Source organism: Dermacentor andersoni, chromosome 6, assembly GCF_023375885.2.
Source record: "Dermacentor andersoni chromosome 6, qqDerAnde1_hic_scaffold, whole genome shotgun sequence".
Taxonomy (NCBI): domain Eukaryota; kingdom Metazoa; phylum Arthropoda; class Arachnida; order Ixodida; family Ixodidae; genus Dermacentor; species Dermacentor andersoni.
The window spans coordinates 17,479,058-17,500,967 of NC_092819.1; the positions used below are offsets into that span (position 1 = coordinate 17,479,058).

The window sequence follows — 21,910 nt, forward strand, 5'->3', positions numbered from 1 at the left end:
TCTACATCCTGCACTATGCTGGGATTGGCAGAAAGTATGAAATCGATTTCACTCCTTGTTTGACCATTAGGGCTTTTCCAGGTCCACTTTTGGTTGCTACGCTTTCTGAAGAAGGTGTTCATTATTCGTAGGTTATTCCTTCCCGTGAATTCTATTAGCATCTCTTCTTTGGTGTTTCTAGAGCCGCCGCCATAGTTGCCAATTGCTTGTTCACCAGCCTGCTTTTTGCCCACTTTTGCATTGAAGTCACCCATGACTAGAGTATTCTAAGTTTGCACTTTTCTCATTGCTAATCCACAATCTTCATAAAACTGATCTACTTCATCATCATCATGAGTGGATGTTGGAGCAACTACAGCTACCCTTTGACTAATGCTGTAGAATTCGTCAATGTTGCCCGCTATGTCCTTATGGATTAGGAATCCTACCTCGTTTTGCTTCTTATCTGGCAGTCTTCTATAGCAGAGGACGTGGCCATTATTCAGCACTGCATAAGCTTCACCAGTTCTTTTAAGCTCACTAAGGCCAATAAGATCCCACATAATGCATGATAGTTCCTCAAAGAGTCCTGCTAAGATAGCTTCACTCGAGAGGGTGCGTGTGTTGAACGTTGCCAGGTTCAGTTTCCAGTGGCGGCCTGTCCGAGTCCAGAGATTCTTAGCACCCTCAGCTGTGTTGCAGGTCTGACCGCCGCCTTGGTCAAGTGCTGTGCAGCTGCTGGGGACTGAGGGCCATAGGTTTATTGAAGGAGTCATGAGGGAAGTAGTGGCCAAATACTGCACCAGGGAGGCCAATTCCTGTTCTGCTGAGGGAGTATCTATTGTTGAAGCCTAGTGGGCCTTCCTAATTTGGTTGCACGTAGACTAGTATAGCCCCACTGGCTCTCGGCATTTAATGCCGGTGTCAGGTGCCACTCCAAGCCTGGAGAGGTACTGTACTTGGCAATATGCATCGAGTGACAAGTATTGGAGCCTGGTTGGGGAACACCACGCATGCATACTTGCCTATTTTTGCTAATTTATTGTAAAAATGCCAGATTTTTAGAGCTCGATTATGATTGTCGTAAGATAGCAAAATTTTTTTGATATTTTGTTTGTGTCCAGCAAGACTATTTTCAAATGAATACAAATACACTCAGTGATCAATTTTTCACAGCCAGATTTTTCCGACATGCCAGATTATTATCTTTGTTAGTTTGTCTTCCGCTATTGCGAATTTGAGTGCTTAACTGATGTTGCATTTACTGATCTATTCTTTTGATATTGACGAACATTTTTCTATTGTGACCCCCTGTATTTTGAACCTCTTATGATAATGCCGTACAGGCGATGTAGGTATACCGAATAAAAAATTAATTATTCAGGTCTACCTGCAACACCTCCACTTGCTACATAGAAACAAAGTATAATGGCAATGGAAATTTTGGCTGTCGTATGAAAATTGCATGGACAAACTTCATGAATATATATATTTATCCAAGGCGCAGATCATTGTAGCTGTGATAATAAGAGCAATGCATCTGTTCATAGCATCACTGCAGAAGAAAGTCGCAGAGTCTTTGATAGTCATCAGCTTCAGTAAGGAAGCACCTTTTAGTATTTTTCACCAAATTTCAACATTATTTGGCTTCGGTTGTATGCATGGTGCTTGTTTTTCAAATTTTAAGGATGGCTGGTCTGTGCATGTGACTGCTGTGTACTGCCTGGCTAAGGTTCTTACTGTTGGCACATTCTTTAATCTGCCATCACACAATTGAGTGTGCCAGATTCAAAGTTAGACATGCTTGAAGGAGTAGTTCTAAGCAGTTATATACTGTGTTTTATTCTTAGACTGTACAGAATTTTTAAAAATCGTCTGTGGCAGATAGCACAGCTCTAATCCCTAAACTGGATTGCCTGAAGAAGTGGACATCTTTCCACAAAAAATTAAAGAAACTCACTAATTAAGTTTAATTACTTATCATATAAACTGGAATGTAGGTCAGCCTCGAATATAGTCGACCCCTCACTTTGTATTGGCCAGACAACCACATACAATGTGCTAAAGACCACTATATAAGACGAGGGGCAGCTTTAGATGTTCCTTTTTGGGAAAAAAACCTAGACCTATATTCTAGTTTATACGGTGCATTATGGCACATATAGCAATTTACGATTTGTAGCCGGTGAGTTCGCAAGATGTATCCACTTGGAACAAATTCTCAGGATGACACCAGTTTCAAGATATTCATTTGCAAAGTGTGCGACAAAATGCGTTGATGCTTTAGTTACTTTTGTGCCTCATTGCATAAAAGGGGGTTTCCTAAAGAAGTGGGACAGCAGTGCATTTTTACCGCAAGTTTGTCAGCACATATCTCTAAACCTGAGGCACGATTCCTAGTCGATATGCCTTAGTGGATTAGCAAAAAATTTGCCAATTAGTCACTTATGCATTTTGGTTTCTTGTGGAAGTAATGCCCGCCTCATTGAGTAATCCAGTTCTAGGATTAGAGTTGTGCTATCTGCCACGGGTGATTTTTAAAACTTTGCAGTCTAAAAAAAAGAAAGAAAGCACCCCATACAGGGTGTCCCAACTATCATGCACCAAGATTTAAAAATATGCAAATGCTATGTAGCTAGACAGAACCAAGGTAATATTGTTTGCCGTCGCTTGGAGATACCAAGACTATTTTTCACATTCTGCCTAATTAAAGAAATAGTTTTCATTAATTAATCAACTTCTCAAATATTATATTTAGATGAAAAGTGTCACTGGGAAAATTGTAGAGCAACATGAAAAACTCCCGATACAGCTTTCTGTTGCTCACTACGTGCTACATAAAAATGTTTTTCCAAGCATGAAAGAAGCCCTCGAATGTACACAACATTGCCAAAAGAATGGTTGCTTGAGGCACTTTGTGTGTATTTGCAGGTTTCTTTCACATGTTGCTGTTATACTTAATCTTTTTGTATGTGATACTGACTTGGCCCATGTGCAGGTAGGTGGCACAAGACATTAGTGGACAGGAAGGCTTGTTTATATTGCACTTTGCGCTTGCTTTTTGTTCTGTGAATGTCACACAAGATAGTAACTGGTGTTTTCTGCTCTATATTAGTGTGCAATTAGCATAACTTTGGTTGCACTTGTTTGATGTTCTTTGCCTTCTGTTATTTTAAGTGTCATTATTAACAGAATTCTGTGGCCTTCCAATCCTTGCTCAAATGCAAGCTGTCCAATTAAACTTGTAAGCACAGTGCATATATGAAGGGGTACTAAGCATCTTTAATAAACTTGTTGTTGCCCCTGTAATTTTAACAGAAGAATATTCAATATTTCATTCAATTTTTATAACACATTATTCATAAACATATCAATTTTTTTTAGATAAGCATTCACTCCTGTCTCCATCTCACCATGACATTAGTAGAGGTTTTTCTACCACCGCACAGCTCGTTGAAATATCTCATGACTTCACTCAGGCTATTAACAACAGAACACAAACAGATGCAGTTTTCTTTGACTTCACCAAAGCATTCGATAAGATTTCTCATTCTAAACTGGTTTTAAAGCTACATCATAGCTTAAATGATACACAGATCTGTTACTGGATCGAGTCATACCTTACTCCGAGGCAGAAATATGGTCCTTTATCATAAACACCCTTGAAAGTGTTACAGGGAGTCTCAGGAGTCCCACAGGGTTCATTGCTTGGCCCGTTATTATTCTTATTTTTATTTTATTTTTTCTTTAAAGACACCTTACAGGCCCCTAAAAGTATTGTTTAAGGGGGGAGAGTACACTCAAAGATTATAATATACAATAATTAGAATACATATGTGAATGCATATACAAAAAATACAGTGTAAGAAATGCGCTAATATACAGTAATGTGGTGTTAAAATTGTATAATGGACAAACCGAATGCTTTTGAACACGAGAGATCACTGAACAAGAAACTTTCACAAAGTAAAATGTAACCAATAGAATTACAGAGCGAGTGGTACATTTTTGGTTATAACAAAACAGTATTTAAGGGATAGTAGCACATTAATAACGGGAAAGGCAAGAAAAAAATAACACATTAGGTTATGTAGAGTTAGCAAAATGCGTAGTTAGAAGGTGCCGGAAATTTTCTTGGTCACTCTCATAAGCGATGACGTTAGGAAGATAGTTCCAAAGGCGAATGGCTCTTCAAAGAGCGGAGTGCTTTACATTAATGACATTGTTAACAATATAATGGTCCCTGTCCAATTGTATGCTGATGATTATGTCGTGCATTCATAGATAAGGTCTGTTAGTGTTCAGTAAAAGCTCCAATCAGAAGTAAACAAATTGATGAATTGGTGTAAGGCTTGGCAGATGTCCATTCATTACCAGAAATATGTAATTATGTCTGTAACTCATAATAAACAACCTCTGACTTTTTCTTGAATGGCACAGTGAATGGTAGCGCACTGCCTTGTGTTAAGGATATTAAATACCTCGGTCTCCACTTTTGTGATGATCTCAAATGGAATCGGCATATTGCTCGCATCTGTTCTAAGGCAATGACTAAACTTCACATTCTTTAAACATTTTATTTGTGACAGTTCAAGTCGCACTAAACTTCTTGCTTATAAATCTTCTATAATATCAATTCTTGATTATGCAAACATTGTTTGGGACCCTTTTACAAACATTAATATAAACAAATTAGATTAATATAAAATAAGGCAGTACGACTTATTTTTAATAGCTATGGGATGAATGTCAATTGCTCAACTGCTGACGAAAGCTAATCTGAAGCAACTATCACAGAGAAATCGAGTGGACCACTTATGTTTAAGGTAGGCAAGAGTCTGCTGAACACGCAAGCAATGAACAATCTTAAATTTTATTCCAGATTTGCTACTCGGCACTGACATCAATTTACATTAGCTCTCCCCTTCCAAAATAATAACTTTAAGTACTCCTTCATTTCTTGAACAATAATTGCGTAGAATGCTCTTAACACTAACATCGTCAAACAAAATACATTTTAGAAATTTCAGGATCTTTTTGAATGCTGAAGTGCTTTTGATGTGTGCATGTTCTTTCTTGTTTTTCTTTGTTATGTGCTTGCTTTCCTTTCTTGTTTTTACCGAGGATGATACCTTATTCATAGAATTTATTGCTCGACAAGTTTAAATTATATATTCCTCATGTATTTCTTGTATTGTTTGTTCCACCCTGCCAGAACCCCTATCATTGGAGTTAACAGTATTTGAAATGAATAAATGAATAAGAAAACTTTTGAGTGCAGCATTTCCTGAATTTTCATATTCCATTTAAGAACTGATACAGTTTGTTATTTATTGTTGTGCAAATTTGTACATTGTTACTGACGTAGTAAGCACCGTCCATAAACAAATACCTAAATATGGCTTTTTCTGTATCATTGAGATACAGTGTTGACAAAGTTAGCTACAGCCAAAACAAACGTACACAACAGCCACAGCAGCCTCTAATTGATGAAGCTTCATTAAATAGGCAGTTAAATAGACCAGTGTGAGGGGCTCCAGCTTGGATAGTAGAGTATTATGTTAGGCGAGTTGGTGCGTAGCTAATCTGATGTACTGTGGTGTCAGGTGAAAAACCTGAGCAAGAAAAAAAAAGGAGACAGAAAGAGCACCAAGCTTGCAGCTAAACTTATTTGAGGAGGCAACATCCAATATATAAGCTCAGTATATAAACATGAGCTATGAAATGACATGAGGTGTGTTGTACTGTAGGGCTCCAGGTCAGTGTTGATCACTTTAGATTTGAGTCTTTAAAGGGATATTAAAGAAAATATATGTTATGCTGTATTAGTAGGCTATGCTCCTGCAATATCAGAAAGGCCCCTCTTACCATGAGAGTAGGCTTGGTAAACAAGAAAAGATCCAGAAATGAAAGACTAGTGGCGATATGTCGCCTTGAAATTTCTGCACCGGCTTGCAGTGGTGTCATAGATTTTGACATCTGCTCGAGCCTGCAAAATTTTTATCAGTAAAGGTGGACTACATTGCATTGTAAAAAATCCATAGACTGAACTTAGCATGTTTCAAGAAGTTCTATTGAGCCTCACTGGCTCAAATACAAAAAAGTACTTTGAAATTTGTGATGTCGCACTGGTGTGGCGGCATGGGCTTTTGAGCTGGAAATCAAGCCTGCAAACTTGTGCTCAACAACAGAATGTCATAGCCACTGCAGTAACAAAATGGATGCAATCATCTGCAAGCAATGGTAGACTTATCCTGACGCCCTAGAGCAACCTCAAAATGGGCCACCAGCCTCTACATGCACTGATTGCTACTTTTGTGCAGATACTCGCCTTGTTGGAGACATTTCGCATTGGCAACCTGGCACCAGAAGATGTCGGTGCTGCGTCTGCGGGCATTGAGGACCCTTACCTGCTGGACCCCAAGCGGCACCGTGACCTGAAGCCGGCCTCCACCAAACCGTTCAATGCAGAGCCTCCCCTAGGCACTCTTGCAGACAACTATAGGACACCAAAGTGCGCAAAGGCTCTGTTCTTACTGCATTCATTATAATTACCAGCTTGCTACCATACCAAGTTGTGTAGCGCAGCTTAATACTTCTGTCACACAGGTGCCTGTGAACTCCTTTCAACTCTCTTGTTCTTACCTCAAGGGATATGAACTCACTGTCACATACTTGCCTTGGTGGAAGCCAAGGGAGTTTAATGGTGCTTTTTATGAAGTGAGTTAGGTGATTTCAATAATAGTGGCAGACTGGGACGAGTTGGTACAGGTTCATTTCTAAGAAAACACGTAAATTGAAGGACAATTTGAAGAAGGGAGACAGAACACATGCACTGGCTACAACTGAGCTTTCACTGAAAAAAAAAAAATAATGTACCTAAACACCATGCCATGACAGTTCATATGCGCCACCCGAACATCCCCACCACTCCCTCTATCTTACATGCCAGGCAAGGCAAGGCAACAAAACAACCAAAACAAGATCAGTCTTTGCATAGCTGGCAGCTTAAGTTCACTATAAAGTAGCACTGCAGACACACGGCTGATGTACATATCTTCTCGTTGAATATCAAAACCCTCAGCTATTTCCCCTACCCTCTGATCACGATTACTTGTCCTTTGTTTTAAGCACCTTCTTAAAGTGTTTGGTGACCTTCCTTTACGGCTAAAGTGTGTACTTTGTTTCAACGCAATACTCAGATATAACCGAAAAAGTAAATTTTGTTTGCATTAAGTTTATTCTTGCTTCTGATTATAATTTTTGTTGAATAATCAATAATTCAGGCACAGCTTAATTTCATTTACTGTTACTGCTACCCTATATACTTTTGACCCAGTGCACCCCTCAATGTACACACTTGCACCATCTTTATATTGTTGTTTACTGTGTGGCTTACAGCACATGTGGCTATGCCTGATCATGCTTTGCATTTGTGGTGAAAATGCTGCGGTCACAGCACCACTTTGCTGAAATTATGGTCATGCTGCAGTAATGGAAAGAATACTAGATACAAGCATAGAATGGGGAGCATGAAACAAAATGTACGTTCAGCCACCAGCATCAGCATAAACAACACAAATTGATAGTTTCGAAACAAAAGTAGGAGAGTTTAGATTGTCCTCTAGTTCACAACAATGGCAGTGTAAACAAAAAAGGCTATGTACATGTGCACATGGACTGCGAGCTTTGCAACTCTTAAATAACAGTGCACACCACGAATGTGTACCTCAAAGACACACTTCACAGTCCCCAATAAATTTATTTAGTTGACTGAACTTGACAGATTCTGCCAACTTATCTCGATCAAGGTAACCACAATCGCCAAGTGCTTTGATGGGGTCAGCTTAGCAGCCTTTTACAAGGACATTCTTCACATATTCATGTTTGCTTGGTTCTCTCAGCCAGGGCCAGGGCCAGGGCTGCACATTGTTCATATATTCATTTTTGCTTGGTTCTCTTAGCCAGGGTAGGCTTCATCACTGATGGAGCTTATAGTGCGAGATTATCTTAGTCTTTACAAAGCCATAGACATACACACTCGACATTGTCAATTGGGTAGCACATGTTTATAAACACATGTTGCACCAAGACCTTATGCTGGGATAACAACTGAACATGTCTCTGTCTATGCATTTGAAACACTAACTGAAAGTGGACCATTGATATTTTCTTTACCTTTACCATATACAGTTGACTCTCTTTAAGAGGAGCATCGTGGGATTTAATTTCATTAAATGTTTAGCATAACAGAGGTACACTGAATCTATGGGAAACTAAGCAAATGCCATGTTACTGTTTCACTTATTAAAGAACTTGACTGAACAAAGTTTGTGTTAAGAGGATTCAGCTGTGTTACGCTTTGAGTTTTAGGCTCTGTGAAAGCACTCCAAGGATATTGACAAATTATGCGCCCACTGTATCTTTGTATACTTTCTCGCTCTTCATTCTGTTTACTGCTCAATCTAGATCATTGCATGTATAATCTTAGCCAACACTCCCATTTCCATCCTTCATAAAACATGGGGCGGGCCTTGTTCTCCACTCAACCCTGCACCTGCTTTGCACATAGATTTTACCTGAATAATCATGGTTTCTCTAGAACACAGTGTTTTATAGCAACTGTGCCGTTGCCACAGGCTGTGGCCCACAGCAGTCTTGTTCAACTTAAGCCTTTTAACTCAGTCATGTGAAAAAGGCAACATGGCTGGTGTAACAAAACCATTTCTGCCTAAATTTACAAGGTAAAGAAAGTTTCATAAAAGGAAATGTTAGCAGTCGCTCAAAATGTCATGTCACTGTGATGATACAAAGGAAACCCATATGAAGAATCCATATAGAATTACTTTGTAGTGTTACGCTCTTTTCTTTTTTAGGTGGATGCTGACTTTCTTTTTTATGGCTGATTTTTTATTTTTTTTTCTATAAATACAAATGCTAGGTCGGTGTGCTGAAATTTTCTACAGTGACTGCACATGAAAGGTCATTGTGTCCTTGTGCTCTACGATGGAAGCTAAAGCTATCAAATATGCTTTTGTAGCTTTGCAATGGGGATTTGTTCATTGGCAGCAATCTATGGTTAGTTGAGATGGCAAAGATCAGTTAAGGAAAAGTTGTAAAAGCAAGCAGGGTTACTGGTCTTTTGTTGCTAAGCAGGAAGTAACGTTGGTGTTTGCCTTTGCCAGCACAGTGAGTTATTCTACGTGCGGAACCACATGCCTGTGCCTTACGTGGACCCAAAGGACTATGTTCTAGAGATAGAGGACCCAGATGGTAAATGCCATGAGCTGACCCTGGATGATATCAAAACCAAGTTCTCCAAGGTGTCCGTCACTTCTGTTATCCAGTGTGCTGGCAATCGACGCTCTGAACAGAACAAGGCAAGTTGGCAGTGCTAATGTGCAGTTAGTAGTGTAAATCAGTAGTTCTCCAACTTTTTAGCTGTCATGGGTCCTTTGATCTGCTCACAAGTTATCCACAGAACCTCTCAAATGTTACCTATTCTTAATTTTTTGAAAGAATGAAAGCATAAAAACAAAACATACATCATGCTAAGTGCATGATGCACAACAGCTGAAAGTGTGTTATCTTGCCATGGTTATATTAAGTCCTTTAACATTTGCGCCCTGTGATTAATGAGGAAGCCAGTGTTGCACCTTCAGAACAAAGCTGCCTGCACCATATTCTAATCATGAAGCCACTTGTGATTTTGTATAAGAACAGCCGTGTCTGCTTTTTGTTTCCTGTTACACCTACACCTGAATCAATGTGTACAGTGTTGCATCATATAGAATATTCTATGTCAGATGTCTCGTTCATGTACCATTTATCTCAGTGTAGTGGTTGAAGACCACACTTGGGCTGTGTGGCTGAAAGCTGGTCGCATGCTGCTATACTGGCCCTTCCACCCTTTTTCATTCTACACTTCGCATTCGACTCAGTGCCCTACCGCTGTCGCTTCTCTGGCAACTCAGGGGGTCTTCTGTCTCACCTCCTCGCACGTCCTAATCTCGAGTGCTCAGTGTAGTTGGCCTTTAATGGTGCAGTCATGGACTGCAGGACCACCACTGCCATTTTTGGAGATGTAACCATCCTCCTGCTTGACGTATGAAGCCATGCTGCATTTAGCACACACATTAAACTGGTTGAATGAAACGTTAATGCAATTTATCGTCTTATTGCACTCTCTAGAAATTGAGCTTTTATACTGCAGTTACTGGGTCGATTAGCCATAAAGAAACAAGAAAAAGGGCAAATATATTGTGTCCAGTACTCCTTTAATGTTAATAGGTGACACTTGACTATGTGTCAGTCACTCTGTGTCAGTCACACTGTCAGGTTGTTACACAATGGCGCTCAACATTATGCAGAATCCTAGGGGCCCACAGGCCAGGGTTTGATGAACATTGCTCTCTCTATCGCATTTACAGTAATGCATGAAATCGCAGAGATGCAAGGTTGCTCACTTTTGTTGGGCAACTAATCACATGAGGAAGTTTGAAGACTGTGTATTGATTTGACATTCATTATTGTAGAACAGCAATTGAGGGGGTAAATTAGTGTTGATCATTTTTTAGCTTCCAGTGTAGACTGTATTTAATAAACGTTATCACTACCAGTTCAAATGGCATTTTTAATTTGTCTATGACATGGAGTAATAATAAACTAAAGCCAGCTGCTCGGACAAGAAATACCAGGAGAAAGCTGCTGCAAATTGTAGATTTCATACAAAATGGCTGGGAAGTCGATTCACCAAAGCAATCTTTGCAATCCAGCATTTGGAGTACTGGTTATATCACATGCTGTTGACATGGCACTTGTTACTGTCTAAAGAGTACTGTCAACAGCGCTCAGCCTAACTTAACTATGAATGTATAAAATAGGCAGGCAGTTTACCTCTCTGTGATGACTAAGCATAGCTAATTTACCAGAATAAGTGAGCCAACGTCTGTGTGGTCAATGCAGGCCAGATCAGAGGAGCCATTGATGACACAGCCAGTGTTTTTTCCATGCAGATAAAAAAAGTTAAAGGCCTTGACTGGGGTCCTTGTGCCATTGGCAATGCGACCTGGTCTGGGGCAAGACTGGTGGATGTACTGCATTATCTTGGAGTTGACCTTTCCGATGAGCGCATCCAGCACATTGTCATGGAGGGCTTGGACACGGACCCTACGGGGACACCCTACGGTTCCTCTTTTCCAGCAAATAAGGGTCTGGATCCAAAGGTCAGCGCATAATGTTTTTCAAAATTTAAGACTTGAGACTTGTAGAATGTTTTAGCTACCTCTGCAAACTAAGTACACATACGTGTTCAGTGAAGTGTTACTATCATCATGGCAAAGAACATGCAAATATCATTGATGCATACAAATTTTCATTGATGCACTCTTATATTGGTGTACCCACACAATATTTTGTTGCTCCAGGAAATTATAGTATAGAATATAGCACTCCCTTTTCTGTGAGATTGGTGTCAAAAGAAATAATGTGTATAATTAATACAGCATGGTAAGCGTATATTTTAAGATTGGTACGCATGTTTGTACCTTCCACAGAAACGTAAATGTAAGTAAATAATAAAGGGAAAATCAGACATCCACCCGTTTATAGCAATGGGTGGATGTCTGATTTTCCCTTCATTAATTACTTCTCTCCACCTTGCGGGTTTCTGCAGAACTAGTACGGTAAATATAAGTGTTGTCAGGGAAGAACCACATTGCTCTACCAATGCAGTAAATGTCATTTTGGCATGACATATTTAAGACCTATTTAATGTCATGGTCTGACTGTCCAGTGTATGGAGTACAGTACTTTGCTATTGATTCTTCTTAAGTACTACGATTAAAACTACATAATGTTTGCAGTATTCTGCAAAAGAAATTCCTGAAAACATGGCTCTACGTTCATCATCTGATCATACTGTCCTTTCTTCTGTCATTTTCTGTACCTTGATTTACAAATACCACACCACTGCAGTCCTTTGCCCAGTTGCAGTTAAAATGCACACAACACACTGGTACTTAGAAGTTTTGTGCATTGTTTGTGGAATAAATGATGGTCTTAGAAATTTAGGGACTTATGAACTGCCTATCTAACAGTCCAGCTGGCTGAAAAATGTTTTGTAATATTTGCTGCTACAGCGTAGCACAACAGTTAAATCACAAAGGCAGTACGATTCTTCTCTTTTGCAGCATGAGGAGATGGACTGAAAATATGGACTCCTCTGCAACACTAATCTTCCTTGCTTCCCACATTGCACTGCAGCAGTTGAGATTGCTCTCTAAAGTGACACTAAAGAGTGGCACTACAGTTAAACCTCGATATAACAAAGAAGGCAAAATTGGCAATTTGCTTTGTTATATCGAAAATTCGATGTATTGAAATTCGACCTTTTATGCAAATAAGTACTGTCACCGACCGATTTTTCATACATGGAAAGTGGCCGCAGAATTTTCCTAATCATCAAACATCCGAAAAAAATCTTAGTTCCATCGTAAAGGTGAAGCACTGATCGCGATAGCAAATTAGTAGATAGCTGTACGAAGTAAGGATAGTAGTTTTATCGGCCTTATAAAGTTATGAACATTCACTTACTAAATAAATTAACAATGATAGAATATGTAAGTGTGACTCAACAAAGACGTAGAAAGAAACAGACACACGGAGACAACACTGTCTTTGTGTGTCTACTTCTTTCTATGTCCTTGTTCAGTTGTGCTTACACATTCTATCATGGATTCAAACCAACTAGCCCGTCAACGTGTTAACTAAATTACCAGCATGGTGTCACGTGCGCAATGGTAAACATGAACACACATTGCTCGATGACAGCGGAAACCGTTGGTGAAAACGCTGGAATTAGGAATCGTGGCAGCAGCTGCGAGCCAATTGACCTCCATGCATGTGTCACTTCAACACGTACAAAACGTCGAAAGCACAGCACATACGAAGCTGCCGGCACTACGCTCACTCTGCAAACATTGCAGATTGCTTTGAAGATGAGGCCCACGCGTGCGCTTTAGCCACGTCACAGAACGCTTTCAAGACACGAGTGCTGGCAACGCGTCCATACGGCGTCCACCAAAGGCGTCTACTATGGCTTCCGCGATTCATGTGGTCAACGCTGTAGTAGACTCTGCAGTTGTGTCCAATCTGTATGGAGCAGTGGGCGAGGAGGACATCGAGGCACCATAGCAGCCACCGGAGAAGAACGCCCCTTCTCCCTCGCCTCACCCCCTGCCTCGCACACCACTGGAGAGGGCACGCATCCGGGCCCTGTTCCTCGTGCAGGCGAGATTTAACTGCGTTCGCCAGCTCACCCTCACATGCTTTCACTCATACATATCATCACGGTGACGGCGATGGCAGAAATGTGCCTGGAGTGTCCATATAATTTCCATCACAACAAAAGTAAATTTTAATGATAAAACAATTCATTTTGATAAATTTGGGAGTCGGTGACAAATGATACGGTATCATGCCACTTCAACGATATATTCACATCAGCGGTATGAATTAAGCAAAGCCAGCCACGCTTTAGCGTGTACTCCGCCTCCGTGGCTGATAGCATTGCCCGCACTGGGACGACGCTGTCGTGGGAGCGGGGAGCGAATGCTTCATCTCTCACTCCAATGTGTCACGGAAACTCGAGATTACGCAACCTCCAATACTAAACGCGCAGTAAGACAGCTTATGTGATGCCACGCCATCTCGGCACGTCCGCTCTTTGCACACGCAGTAGATTAGCTTTAAAGCAGGGTGCATTGCTGCGTATGCGCTCAGCCACGCTTACAGCCACAGCGGAGACGCGCACCAACTGAACCTGGCAATCTGAACCTGGCAACGTTTAACACTAGAATGTTATCTAGTGAGGCGAGTCTAGCTGTGCTATTGGAGGAATTAGTGGGCATTAAATGGGATATAATAGGGCTCAGTGAGGTTACAAGGACAACTGAAGCATATACAATGCTAAAGAGCGGGCACATCCTGTACTACTGAGGCTTAGCAGAGAGACGAGAACTAGGAGTTGGATACCTGATTAATAAGGACATAGCTGGTAACATACAGGAACTCTATAGCATCAACGAGAGGGTGGCAGGTCTTGTTGTGAAACTTAATTAGAGGTACAAATTGAAGGTCGTACAGGTCTACGTGCCTAAATCCAGTCATGATGACCAGCAAGTCGAAAGCGTCTATGAAGATGTGGAATCGGCAATGGATAAAGTCAAAACAAAATACACTATACTAATGGGCGACTTCAATGCCAGGGTAGGCAAGAAGCAGGCTGGAGACAAGTCAGTGGGGGAATATGGCATAAGTTCTAGGAATAGCAGGGGAGAGTTATCAGTAGAGTTTGCAGAACGGAATAATTTGTGGATAATGAATACCTTCTTCCGCAATCGGGATAACCATAAGTGGACGTGGAGGAGCCCGAATGGCGAGACTAGAAATGAAATAGACCTCATACTCTGTGCTAACCCTGGCATCATACAAGATGTGGACGTGCTTGGCAAGGTGTGCTGCAGTGACGATAGGATGGTAAAATCTCGAATTAGCCCAGACTTGAAGAGGGAACGGAAGAAACTGGTACATAAGAAGCCAATCAATGAGTTAGTGGTAAGAGGGGAAATAGAGGAATTCCGGATTAAGCTACAGAACAGGCATGAGCAAGAACATATATTAATACCTCAACAACACGACTTTAGAAGTGGCCTCTCAACGGTCACGCAACTAACCGAAGTGGTGCATGACCTTGCGCTCAACCTAACAACCAAAGCAAGGCAGACATGATCCTCCTCGACTTCAGTTTTGATTGTGTAAGCCATGTAAAATTAGTTGCAAAACTAGAGTCTGCAATCGGAGGTGGTCAGATTACTGCGTGGATAAAAAACTTCTTATCACATCGAACGCAGTATGTTATTGTAGATGACACCCCTTACAGGTCTGTAGCTGTCACCTCCAGTGTTCCCCAAGGGTCAGTAATGGGCCCATTGCTATTTTTTATCTTTATTAACGACATTGCTGCTAACATTGAATGTGACATTAAGCACTTCGCGGATGATTATATTATTTATAAAGAAATTGTCGGTTGCGCAGACCACTTATTATTAAACAGAACACTTGATTTGGTGTCCAGTTGGTGTAAAGAATGGCAAATGTCAATTAGCACCACTAAATCTGTATGCATGTCCTTTACAACAAAAAAGAAGCTTTCGGAATTTTCTTACACCCTCAGTGACACTTGCATGAATAAAGTAAATAACCACAAATACCTAGGTTTGACATTTTCTTCTGACCTTTCATGGAACTTACATATTGATAATATTACCTCAGTCGCATTACGCAAGCTTTTTTCCCTTAGACGATGTTTACTCCTTGCACCGAAACACACCAGACTACTAGCCTATACAACTTTTGTTTGCCCCGTCTTAGAATACGCTAACATCATCTGGTTTCCGCACACATCAACTAACAGATCAAAACTAGAAAAGGTGCAAAGAAAAGGTGTGAGGTTCATTTTTAACAAATACAGGCCCTATGACTTCCCTACAAACCTCTTAGCTGATGCAGGTTTCAAAACACTATCTGTTAGGGCCAGACAAGCCTGCTTAAAATTAATCTACCAACTAATGCACGACAGTTGTAAGATAGACCGAACTAAGCACGTTACTTTGTCTACATCACGTCTATCGCGAAAAAATCACCCAGTTACACTAAACCAGTACAGTGTTCGCAGTTACATGTTCAAGTTTTCACTTTTCCCACGTGCGATCAGAGAATGGAATCTTCTCCACTCAGACATAGTTTCTTCTCCATCACTTTCATCGTTCATCAACCTACTAGAAACATCAAACAGAGAAGACGCCACTTAACACGGCCACATATCTTAAACTGTAATACTTATTTCTGTGCGTGGAATTTCTGCATTTCAACCACCAAACTGGCCGCTTCTGCGCGGTTATCTGTTAGCTGTACAAGTTCTCTAATCTTACAGGGGTCACGCATTCGCTATTTTTTATATAAATTGTAGTAATACAATATTGTTATATTGTTATACCAACTACATTGTTATATTGTTAAAGCCATATTGTTATACCAACCAAAAGTATTGTATCATTGGTGATTTCTGCAGTAGTTAAGGAAGCTTTTTCCTTTTTTCTTTCTTTCTTTTACTGTACCATGCAACATGACCTGTTTGTTTCTTTCTGTAAAACTCTGCCCCTCTGCTTTGGTCTCACTGAGACTGGCAGTATTGCAAATAAAATAAATTCGACTTTAACTCAGGAAGAGGACCTTAGTGTTGAAGCAATGAACGACAATCTTATGGGCATCATTCAGGAGTGTACAATAGAAGTCGATGGTAACTTCATTAGACAGGATACCGGTAAGCTGTCACAGGAGACGAAAGATCTGATTAAGAAACACCAATGTTTGAGAGCCTCTAACCCTACAGCTAGAATAGAATTGGCAGAACCTTCCAAGTTAATCAATAAGCGTAAGATAGCTGACATAAGAAAGTATAATATGGATAGAATTGAGCATCTTCTCAGGAATGGAGGAAGCCTGAAAGCAGTGAAGGAAAAACTAGGAATAGGCAAGAATCAGATGTATGCGTTAAGAGACAAATACGGCAATATCATTACTAATATGGATAAGATAGTTCAAGTGGCTGAGGAGTTCTGTAGAGATTTATACAGTAGCAGTGGCACCCATGACAATAATGGAAGAGGGAATAGTCTAGAGGAATTTGAAATCCCACAGGTAACGCCGGAAGAAGTAAAGAAAGCTTTGGGAGCTATGCAAAGGGGGAAGGCAGCTGGGGAGGATCAGGTAACAGCAGATTTGTTGAAGGATGGTGGGAACATTGTTCTAGAAAGACTGGCCACCCTATATGCACAATGCCTCATGACCTCGAGCGTACTGTAATCTTGGAACGCTAACATAATCCTAATCCATAAGAAAGGGGACGCCAAAGACTTGAAAAAATTATAGACCGATCAGCTTACTGTCCGTTGCCTACAAAGTATTTACTAAGGTAATCGCAAATAGAATCAGGAATACCTTAGATTTCTGTCAACCAAAGGACCAGGCAGGATTCCGTAAAGGCTACTCAACAATAGACCATATTCACACTATCAATCAGGTGATAGAGAAATGTGCGGAATATAACCAACCCTTATATATAGCCTTCATTGATTACGAAAAAGCATTTGATTCAGTCGAAACCTCAGCAGTCATGAAGGCACTACAGAATCAGGGTGTAGATGAGCCATATGTAAAGATACTGGAAGATATCTATAGCGGCTCCACAGCCACCGTAGCCTCCATAAAGAAAGCAACAAAATCCCAATAAAGAAGGGCATCAGGCAGGGAGATACGATCTCTCCTATGCTATTCACAGCGTATTTATAGGAGGTATTCAGAGACCTGGATTGGGAAGAATTGGGGATAAGAGTTAATGGAGAATACCTTAGTAACTTGTGATTCGCTGATGATATTGCCTTGCTTAGCAACTCATGGGGACCAATTTCAATGCATGCTCACTGACCTGGACAGGCAAAGCAGAAGGGTAGGTCTAAAAATTAATCTGCAGAAAACTAAAGTAATGTTTAACAGTCTCTGAAGAGAACAGCAGTTTACGATAGGTAGTGAGGCACTGGAAGTGGTAAGGGAATACATCTACTTAGGGCAAGTAGTGACTGTGGATCCGGATCATAAGACTGAAATAATCAGAATAAAAATGGGCTGGGGTGTCCCTCATGAGAAAAGTGTATAACAGCTGTGTCATACCAGTACTCACCTACGGGGCAGAAACCTGGAGGCTTACGAAAAGGGTTCTACTTAAATTGAGGATGACGCAATGAGCTATGGAAAGAAGAATGATGGATGTAATGTTAAGGGATAAGAAGAGAGCAGATTGGGTGAGGGAACAAATGAGAGTTAATGATGTCTTAGTTGAAATCAAGAAAAAGAAATGGGCATGGGCTGGGCATGTAATGAGGAGGGAAGATAACCGATGGTCATTAAGGGTTACGGACTGGATTCCAAGAGAAGGGAAGCGTAGCAGGGGGTGGCAGGAAGTTAGGTGGGTGGATGAGATTAAGAAGCTTGCAGGGACAACATGGCCACAATTAGCACATGAGCGGGGTAGTTGGAGAAGTATGGGAAAGGCCTTTGCCCTGCAGTGGGTGTAGCCAGGCTGATGATGATCATGATGACCACATTGTTACGTCACTGACTAGCGTGGCCTGGCGCAGTGTCTGGCTCAGCTAGTGAGCTGCCGCCAGGTGGAAAACGAGTGCTGCCGAGGCTGCCCCATAGCTTTTCTTTTTTTTAAATCTTTTAGGAGTGAAGATTTCAAGCTATCCGGAGTTCGGCACAAAATATTTTTTAGGATAAGAGGTGAAAAACGCATAGGTTGACACCACAGCCATAAAAAAATTCGACTTGACAGATCTTTCAAGATATCAGAGTTCGAGTTATGCCTTGCGCCCGCTGCACCTTGCGAACAGCAGCATGCACTCACTCCTAGCTAAGTGCCTTACGCTTCAAAAAGCGTAAGCTGGTGCAGGACAAAGCCAGTCCACACCACGTAGCATGCCCAGCCCTACCTTCCACAATGTATACACAACACAGTTCCGTGTGGCTGCGTTCGTTGCATAGCATAGATATTGTGCCACAGAGTGTCTCGCCAGCAAAACGCACCGTCAACTACTTGCTCTGATGGTCTCTATGATCGACACAGCTCAAGTGCCCATCTTGCGCCAAAAGAGTACTGTGCACGCCTGAACCAAAAGTAGCATCGTAAAGGAAAAAAAAAAAAAACCTTTTGGTCGAGACTTTGCTTCTTTGCCATTCCTCCTGTGTTGTTTCCAATGTGCTAATGGAGAAGAAAGGAGAGAGAAAGCCTCAAATCGGTGTGATAACTAACTCCAGCTATGCTTATTTTGCAGGATTAAAGAGAAAAAAATTGCAGTAGATTCGTGACACGACATCCTTTAATAGTGAGGCCATTTTATGATTAGTTAGAAAAGTGTTTCAGGGCCTGTTTTAGGATTAAGAACCCACAAAGACACAAGAAGCTGGCATGAGAAGAGCAAAGTGACATCATCACTTTTTTTTTTTTTTTTGCATTTCTTTGTAGATGAGCAATCCTCTCCTCATGGTTAGAGTAACCCTAACTTGATATTCTTCTTTAGTGCCGTTTAACCCAATGAAAATAGACTCTTTACAACATACTGATGGACACTAGAGGCTGTTACTTCTGCAAAACAGTTATCAATTTGCTGCAGTCATCTGCTTTAGCACTGTGACTGTTGATAGGATGAACAAAGAAATCTAATTCATGTCCGAGTTGTTTAGGTTAGGTTTCTACCTCTGTAAAGTCTGTACCTCAAATGTGTACTTGAAAACAACTTTACTGGTATTTGTCACACTATGTTAGGCCACTGAGCGAGTATATTTGAAAGTAACTTATATTACTGCAAATAGCATTCTTGGCAGTGTCAGACCCATTTTCGCAAAGCACCCAGAACTGGCGGGAGCACCAATGTTCTGCAAGACTGCACACTGGCACTTAAGTTTTGAATAAAGAATAATACGCATGAATAGTTAGCTGGTGGGCTGAATTAAGAGGAAGCTTTAGCTTGGGCGCTCCTATCTAAATACATGCAAAAGGAGAATTCGTTTTTCTCGGCAACCACTGCACCAAATTTGACGGAGTTTGCTGCATTTAAAAGGAAAACTTAAAATCTAGTGACTGTTGGTTTCGAATTTTCGATTTAGGTTGTCAATCTTTTATAAAAAATTGGCAAAAATCGCAAATTTTCAGAAAACGAAACTATCAAGTTTACAACTCCGTAACCGAGCAAGAAAAAATGATATCGCAATTCTGTGAATTGTATCTGATAGCACATCTAAAGCGGACAAAATTGATATGTTACACATGAACCTCAAAAAATGTGTAAATGTGTTATTACAACGTTTGCAGAACCCTCGTAAATAACGTAACAAATTCATGTAAGATGTAAAATGACATATCAAATTTGTCCGCTTCGAATGGCCTAATGGATGCCGTTTACAGAATCGCGATATCTGTTTTTGATGCAGAGCTATTAGTTTGTAAACTTCGTGCTTCTATTTTTTTTCAAACTTCTGTATTTTTGAAAATCTTTTTAACAAAATTCAAGCCCTAAATCAGAATTCCGCTTCCAACAGTCACTAGAATTTAACTTTCTCTCTCAAATGCAACAAATTTCATTAAAATCGGTCCAGGGCTTATCTCAGAAAAACGTTTTTGCGTTTTTACATGTATTTGAATAGGCCGCGTCGGAGTTGGGCCCGAGCTAAAGCTTCCTCTTAAGAACATACATAGTGAATAATTTACATTGGAAAAAACAGCAAGCCTTGTGATAGCGTGAGGGTCTGCTCGAGTGTAGTCCTGCTGTGTTTGCGTCGCTCCAAGAACACTCTAGAGAAATACATTGTGCTCGCTCTGCCCTAGGCGCCTGTGGATTTCTAGACACACACATCGAGGTGTGTGGGAATTAGTGAGCGCATGTGGCATTGAGTCCATGTCACTCTACAAGGCTGTTTCCCACCAAAAGTTCCCAGCACTCCGCTGTGCAGCAAGATGCCCCTCCCCACGAAGGTGCATACCCTCAAAGAATGAGCACAAGCGGCAATTTGCCAAGGCTGGCCGCCATTGCTATGCCAAGAAAAATGTGAAGAACGCAGAAACCCAAGTTGCTTGGCTTGAGCAAAAGCGGGCTGCCGAACATGAATGTTGAGCTGCGGTTTGATATGTGTTGCAGCATTTGCAACTGCCTTTGCTTTGCCTCGGCTGTTGCATGTGTTGTCCTAAAGAGTTTCGCGTCCCTGCTGCAGCCCGAGTTTCCCCAAGAGAACAGCTTCATCTAAAAAATAATGCTATTTGCATTACCTGAACAGTCACAGTACACAAGCTTTGCTTCACTTTTGTTATATTGAGAGATTAATTAACTAATCAGAAATACAACAGTACTTGTAAGTGAAATGGCACGGTGTTGCCAGAATACAGTTAAATCTCGATATAACAAACTTCAATATAACGAAGTTCTCAGTATAATTATTTAATTTTTTATAATTTATAGTCCATAGAACATCATGTATTTAGACATTCAAAATAACAAAGTGTGATACACAATTTCAATATAACGAAATTTCAGTGCCACTGCCAAGAAATACCGAGACAATAAATGGCAACTGCCGCGGATGCAGATGGTGAAGTGGTTGAATTACAAGCGGCTGCTTGCGAACACACCTCTCAAATCGAGCAACACGCGACCAAGAGTGACAGCCAAAGCAGAGCAGCATCATGTTCAGTCTAAAGTCCAAGTACGATAAGATACTATTGCACCCCCATCACTGTACGCATTTGATAAGTGACAGCAAGCGCAGGGTAAGCCTAGGAGGATGGTGGCTTGATGAGTGCCGGCCTATTGCGCGAACAGCGAGAAAGGCGAGCTTGCTCGCGATAATGCGATCAGGATCGCAGGAGGGGAGAAGAGGGGGAAGGAAGTGGGGGCCAGGTTGGTGCACATCTCCTTTTCTGGCATGGCCGTGGCTTTGCATGGCTGTCAGCCATGCAAAGGCTGCAAATGCATGGCTGTCAGCCACAACCGCATAGGCAGCTTGTGCCCCGTTTTAGAGGTAATCTGCCACGTGTGCAAGGAGTGGGTGTGTCAAGGTGGCAAGGCATCATGTGCACTGTCTTCCTGCACGTTTAGTACAGGAGGTTGTGGAATCTCGAGTTTTGGAGACACGTTGAAGCGAGAGGCAGACAAACCATTTGCTCTCTGCTGTCGACGCTTTTCATGATAGCGTCGTCCCACTGTGGCCGACCCTATCAGCCACAGGGGTGGAGTGAACGCGAAAGCATGGTTGGCTTCAC

General features: G+C 41.1%; 1 protein-coding gene across 1 annotated transcript in view; it reads left to right on the top strand.

The window, feature by feature from the left end:
• Positions 1 to 21,910, top strand: part of shop (sulfite oxidase) — a 31,274-nt gene that overhangs the window by 4,414 nt on the left and 4,950 nt on the right. Inside the window, exons 3-5 of the mRNA XM_050169930.3 lie at positions 6,303 to 6,493; positions 9,170 to 9,359; positions 10,995 to 11,204. Of these exons, the coding sequence (XP_050025887.1) occupies positions 6,303 to 6,493; positions 9,170 to 9,359; positions 10,995 to 11,204 (591 nt within the window). The remainder of the gene's footprint in view (positions 1 to 6,302; positions 6,494 to 9,169; positions 9,360 to 10,994; positions 11,205 to 21,910) is intronic.